Genomic DNA, 6,399 nt, shown 5'->3' with positions numbered 1-6,399 from the left:
TAGATAACTTGCAATATTCTAAACTAAAGATAGACATCTATGTAACAATACCTAGGATCTAAGCATGGTTATTCCCTATTAAGGCAACTTAATTTTAGATTTGCTAATAAGTTTCATATTTTTATGTTGTAGTTATTCAAGCTTTGAATCTCATCCTTTGAGTGCTTTATTTAGATAGAAATTGAGTTTCCCAAACTTTTGTATTAGAGCATTCTTTTCAAAGTAATTTTGTTTAATTGTTCTTTATTGCACAATGTGATGATTAAATTATGGTGTTGCTATCTTTGCTACCAAAGTTCAAATTTCTATTAGACTGTTAAGTTGAACCCCTAATAGATTATTGAGCTTACAAGTTTGAAACATTCACCAATTATCCTTATTGAATTCAAACCCTTGTTGAATCGCTAAACCTATGAACTTGAACCATTACATTAATAATCAGTGTTCATATAAAACGACATCCCTCATTCACGATATTACACAAACAAACAAAAAATCCCAAAATATAAAACAATAGACATATATACCTTTCAACTCCACCAAAATTTTAATTTTAAAATCCTTCAACAAATAGTCATTCTTAACACAAACATAACTCTTCAAGAGTTTCCTCTTAAATCTCTTCTAAATTCTTAAATTTTATCACATCCTAATCTCTATAAGCAGTAACACTTAATTATTGAATGATAACTGAAATTTTGTAACAAAACATAAATATCAGTTTGTAAATCCCTGTTAAATGCAATACCTCAATGAATCAAATCAGAGTAACTTCCAGCACTAATCTCTCACCACATGCTCATTATTGTAACTATTAATCTATAATCAGTATTTAGCAAATTGCTTTGGTTTTGCGTTGGGAATTTAGATCGTTGACCTTCCTCCTGGTTAAAACCCTATGGCCATTTCCATTTGCAGCAGCACCAACATTAGCCTTCTTCTCCTTCTCGGGCTTCAATGGCAGCGAGTCCAAATCATTCAAAACTGTGCGAATGTCTTTTACGAGCCTGTCAGCCAAGCTTCTGCTGAAATCCTCTCGTATCACCACACGCAGAAGGCTTATGTGCTGTGCCTCTGGAGCCATATTATACGCAGGTACCACCCAATTAAACCTTCTCAGGTGTTCTGAAATATCGTGTTCATTGTACTTGAGCTTCTCCTTGAGAGAGAAGGCAACTAGAGGTACACCCTCCTCTTTTGACAGCATCTTGAATCGCCCTGTTCTTATAAGGCTATCACGTAAATATTTGGCATTTGCCCTGCAATTTTCAATGATTCTCTTGTATCCCTGCAGCAGTTATACGATTGGGCTTTTTGGTAATTGGTTCATTACAAACATAAATTACTGATTAATCAAATCATTTGTTTCTTACCTCAAAGCCAAGCCGAATAAGTTGGTAGTATTGCGCAATGATTTGACTTGCACCTGTATTCAATTAGGTGAAAATCAAACCCTCCCCTGAAGAATCAATGTATCATTGTTCTGTATTTACGCTTTTCAACAAAGGTGAGGCAATGGGTTTCTTCTCCTTAGTTTTATACACACTGGAGATCATGGTGATTTGTCAGCTTTTAACTTTTGGTTTCCATGACCAGTAATCCATGACCGCCTGAACATTCGCAGTGGTACCCTTAAAGCATTGAATTGCACAAATGATTATAGCTTTTTCTCCCCCAAAAAACTTGTTGGGATAAATTCTGTTTCTACTTCCCCTGTACAATAGATCCTAGCGTGTCTATCTAAGAACATAAAATACTTCATTCTATGTCATTCTTAAAAAAATCACCCACCTTTAGAGAAATTGAGTGTGAAAGTGGGTTGATCAGCTCCAAGATAATTGATATGAAAAATAAGTTCTTCTGGAAGGTCTTTCTTGCCACGCCAAACAACCCATCCAATTCCAGCATAAACAAGTCCATATTTGTGCCCACTCACATTGATGCTCCTCACCAATGGCAGCCTGAAGTCCCACTCCAAATTTGGGTACAGAAATGGTGCAATGAACCCACCACTCGCAGCATCAACATGTATTGGAGTGTCCCACCTAAAAATTCACATAATCAAATTGCTTCAACCACAATAAATTTCCTGGATAAATTTAGAAAACAACTAATTTGGTTTACTTCATACTTTGTTTTGTTGTTCTTTTCCATCAAAAGGTCATTAAGCAGTTTCACATCCTCAAATTCGCCATTATAAGTAGACCCTAAAATGGCAGCAACACAAATGGTGTTATCATCTACCAATTCTACAGCTTTTTGAGGGTCCATAACATAATATCCCTCTCTCAGCTTCACCTCTTTCAGTTCTACCTCAAAATACCGAGCAAACTTCTCCCAACAGACCTGCAAAACAATTCCATACACAACATCAATTACCATTACAAAAAAGATGTAGAACCCAGCTAATTATTTGAAGATTTCAGGAAAACAGAGGAAAATAAATTAGGCATAAATTGAAACCTGGACATTGGCACCAGTCACAATATTGGGCTTGTCATAAGGCTTCCCTTGAGCTTTTCTCTTGTTCTGCCAATTGCGTTTGAATGCAAGGCCAGCGAGCATTATAGCCTCTGAAGATCCCACAGTTCCAACACCAATAGCTTGCTCTTTATCAGAAATAGATGCATGGAACATTCGAGCTATTATATTCACACACCGGTTCTGAAATTCCAATTCACAAAACAAATTAAGCACCTTCCCATCTCCACATCAATTTATCATACATAAGCAGGAAGAGCTTAAACAGTTGATGCATTATGTTCAACCCAACAACTGTTTGGAACTTTATGTAAAGATTCAGGTCTCTACTTAAACAGCCAATGCATTGACCAACACAACAACAGGCCATTAGGACATTGTTACTGAAAATACATACAATAAAACAGAGCACTGTTTTTCTGAACATACAAAGGCAAAGTTTGAAAGAGATCTATCAAGATAAAAATTCTAATGACCTTCTCCAAATCTTTGTTGAACCCCTTGTCATCACAACTGAACTGTCAGATGTTAATTGATAATTAAACAAAATAAGTCCTTGTTGAACTGAAAATAAACAATGACCTGAAGCTCAGTGGTGACAGGGTACTCATCCATATCAACATAGTTCTTATTGATGGCTTCCATTATCAGCTTATTGCACTCAGGTTCCATCCATGTTGTGACAAAGGAGGCCAAATTAAGCCTTGGATTGCTATCAAGCATAAGCTCATCACTGATGATCTGGTATGCAGCCTCCTTAGGAGTTGATTTCTCAGGAAGCTCAAACCTACAAATCAATTCAATCCATCAAAATCTTAAAACAATCTGAATAACAAGGTATGGCATATTTGAGATCCAGCCATATTATGAAAGAAAAAATCAATTAAAAAAAAACACATTAATTTGAAACCTGATTTTAGCAATGCATACATACTTTGGTAGAGAGTTCTGAAGATAAAGGGAGGCAAACATAGAATCAATGGCAGCATCTGAATGGCGAGTGGTTTCGCTGAGTGCCATTTTTCCTTGTATAATGTTATCAGAATGTATGATATGAATTTAGAATGAAGAATGATTTTCCTGCAGAGAGGCTCTCCTTGTTATATAGTGCTCAAACAGCATCAAGCGTCAAAATGTCTGTCCAATCGGTTAATTTTTTTCACGTATTCTACTATTCTTTATTCTTAGGGTGGGAATATCTGAATTCTTCTATTCTAGAGGGGCCTCCGGGGTTTCGATTTTCTCCGTTTGTACTGATTTAGATTGTTCTATTTGAAGAAAATGGTGTGGGTACCTTGTATACTGGAAAACAGACCTGTTTTTCGCTCCTGTTTTTGAACCACCGTCGACTGCCCTTCTGAACTTTTTTTTGGTTGACCAACGACTACGCGTGTTATTCTAAGCTTGAGAACTATTTCTTGTAAAACACTATCTTCGGGTGTATGTCGCTGATAAGAATAGTATACACTCTCACAACTGTCTCTTTGAATAATGAAAATTGCATGACATATCTTTACGTTTTGGGGTCATTTTTTTCTTTTTCACAAAAGGTGTAAAAATTTATCAAACAAAGAAAATTATAAAGTAAAAAGGGTAACACTCCAACAAAGAATAAAGAATCATGCATTTTTATTATTTACAACTAATTGCTTCAACATATGAGACAAATCTTTAGGCAAGTGTCTCCTATCCGCAATATTACAACCTTACATTTGATAAAAAGTCCATTTGGCCAAACAGTTCGCGACTTGATTCCACTTTCTAGGAATATGAGAAAAGGTAACAAGTTCTAAAGACCTCTCAATCATAGAATCTACTAAATAACCCAAGCTAACTATCAATTAACATCATTCAATCGCTGCTCATTCAACAAATTCACCACCACTTGTGAATCAAATTCACAAATAATCTTGCTCCTACCTAGAGCACAACCTCTATCCATAGCATACAAAATGGTGAAAGCCTCCATATAATTATTTGTATGAAACCCTTTATAGATGGAAAATAAAAACTGAACAACACCTAAACTATCTCGATCGATGCCACCAATACCAATGTGACCAAGATTCCCTCTAGAAAAACTATCAGTATTTATCTTCAAAACTACTTGAGGAGGAGGAATATTTTGGGGCCATTTTGATTCAAAGGGTTTTTGTGTAATAATAAATCTACAAGGGCACATTTGTACATGGAAATTGGCTCCATGATTAATTGTTTATCATTTATTTTTACAAATCGTTTATAATCTGTAGATCTTTCAATTACTACTTTATATTAGATTTATAAGTGTAGAATTGATTCAAGTCATTTCTATATCTGTCAATTTTATAGTCATAAATATGAACCTTAAACTTTAAAATTCAAAATCTAAATTTGGTTTTTGTTGTGTATTTTTGTGCTATGTTGGTGTGCTCAAATTCATTCATTCATTCATTGGAAATCATGTAAGGGAGCAAATAAATCATTAGAAGGGCATTATAAGGGAATCATAGCACATCCAAATTGCACCATCATCTAGGTGCATATGCATGATTGCCTACAATATTTAAAAGTTGATCTAAAGTCATTGGATTAATTCGCATGGGGGTTTTTGTTTAGCAAGTTTCCAAATAGTAATTATAGATGTCACCCCACTTTAATTACATATAGATCCATTGCATAAGCATGTCTACCACAAACATTAGCACTATTATGTGCAACCTCATGCATAGTTCCTTGCATCATGAACCACCCACACAACACTTGGAACCATATCCCAATCCCTAAATAACCAAGCTCATGTGTAACTATTACCATCACATTCTATCTATGTATTGCCAAGAATCATTCCATAAAAGATTGGTGACAACTCTATCTACATTCTACATCATTCCACAAAGTACACACTTTAGAACTCAACATAGAATGTTGTGCAACATGTCAAAGAAATAAGTGTTGTTAATGTGAATGGGGTGTTTCAAAGAAATAAGTGTTGTTAATGTGAATGGGGTGTTTTTTCTAACTAGTTCCTATTTAGGTTATATTCACACTCAAATTCAAATAATGCACTTTTAGGTTATTTACTTTTTTTGTCCCATGTCATATGATTGTGACAACTCTCATAATATTATGTTGTTCTAACATCTCACCTTCCATATACAAGTAAGGTCTCTTGTGTCCATTATGTGTTATTGTATCATTATTACATCATCTGATCAAGCATTCATTCCTTACTACTCTCTTATGGAAGGTTATTTCTAGTTTTACAAGTGATCCTAGTTGCTTGAGTTTGTTGTCCAACTCTTACATACTAATAGATCTTCAAATTTGTTAGCCCCTTTGTAAATCTAGTAGTGATTTGGGAAGCTTTTTTACTAGGTGCATTTGTAGGCCAAATGAGCCTCACCATTGAGTTCAAAAAGCTCCAAAACTTATACTTTTATATAAAACACTCTATGGTTTTGAGCCACAAAGTTTGACCATTTTTTAGAGGTTTGAAAGAAAAAAAATCCATATCATATTGGAATATAAGTAGTATGGATCTATCACTATGTAGTCCATACACTAGCATATATATATATTATCAATCTATAAAATATTCTACATAGTTGGATACAATTCTTTTAAACTTTTAAACTAAACAAATGTTTATTTTCCTAAATGTGTTTTGTCCCTAATCACTTGCAATTGGTGGATCCCAATCACCCTGAGTCAAAAGAGGCTTAACCCTAAGCAATGTGTGAGAACCATCACTATGTTTCACCTAGTTTCACAACCCAAACATTGTTTTGACATATTCTTTCCACCCAAACACTGCCTCCACCTAGATCAATAACAAGTTAGCTTAGTTCAATCACCCCAACAATGAATTGAGGTCCATTTTTATTATCTAAAGGGAGCAGTTTTTTTTACAATCATAACTTTTCACCAAGGTGTCAA

General features: G+C 34.8%; 2 protein-coding genes across 2 annotated transcripts; both read right to left on the bottom strand.

Annotated features, from left to right (window-relative positions):
• Positions 1-655: 655 nt before the first annotated feature.
• Positions 656-1,618, bottom strand: LOC131855818 (glutamate decarboxylase-like). Its single transcript, XM_059219400.1, has 3 exons — positions 1,594-1,618; positions 1,374-1,426; positions 656-1,288 (listed from the first exon to the last, which is right to left on the bottom strand). Exons 1-3 carry the CDS (start codon positions 1,616-1,618, stop codon positions 833-835), a joined length of 534 nt encoding a protein of 177 aa, XP_059075383.1. The 3' UTR covers positions 656-832.
• Positions 1,619-1,783: 165 nt separating this feature from the next.
• Positions 1,784-3,714, bottom strand: LOC131028684 (glutamate decarboxylase 4-like). The gene is made up of 5 exons (XM_059219399.1): positions 3,416-3,714; positions 3,064-3,268; positions 2,464-2,664; positions 2,132-2,346; positions 1,784-2,045 (listed from the first exon to the last, which is right to left on the bottom strand). The coding sequence occupies exons 1-5, from the start codon at positions 3,499-3,501 to the stop codon at positions 1,784-1,786; spliced, it is 969 nt and encodes a 322-aa protein (XP_059075382.1). The 5' UTR covers positions 3,502-3,714.
• Positions 3,715-6,399: the final 2,685 nt, after the last annotated feature.

The sequence above is a fragment of the Cryptomeria japonica genome, chromosome 4 (assembly GCF_030272615.1).
Source record: "Cryptomeria japonica chromosome 4, Sugi_1.0, whole genome shotgun sequence".
NCBI classification, from domain to species: domain Eukaryota; kingdom Viridiplantae; phylum Streptophyta; class Pinopsida; order Cupressales; family Cupressaceae; genus Cryptomeria; species Cryptomeria japonica.
This window is presented reverse-complemented; position numbering and strand designations above follow the sequence as displayed.

Bases quoted from the DNA above. Each gene is read 5' to 3' on its own strand.
- LOC131855818 (XM_059219400.1), bottom strand. From the start codon at position 1,618: ATGTTCAGGCGGTCATGGATTACTG. The intron at 1,427-1,593 runs GTCATGGAAACC...AATTGAATACAG, and splicing joins CAGGCGGTCATGGATTACTG to GTGCAAGTCAAATCATTGCG. The intron at 1,289-1,373 runs GTAAGAAACAAA...TAACTGCTGCAG, and splicing joins TTATTCGGCTTGGCTTTGAG to GGATACAAGAGAATCATTGA.
- LOC131028684 (XM_059219399.1), bottom strand. From the start codon at position 3,501: ATGGCACTCAGCGAAACCACTCGCCATTCAGATGCTGCCATTGATTCT. The intron at 2,665-3,063 runs GTCATTGTTTAT...TTGGAATTTCAG, and splicing joins CTGTCACCACTGAGCTTCAG to AACCGGTGTGTGAATATAAT. The intron at 2,046-2,131 runs GTATGAAGTAAA...GTGAATTTTTAG, and splicing joins GAAAAGAACAACAAAACAAA to GTGGGACACTCCAATACATG.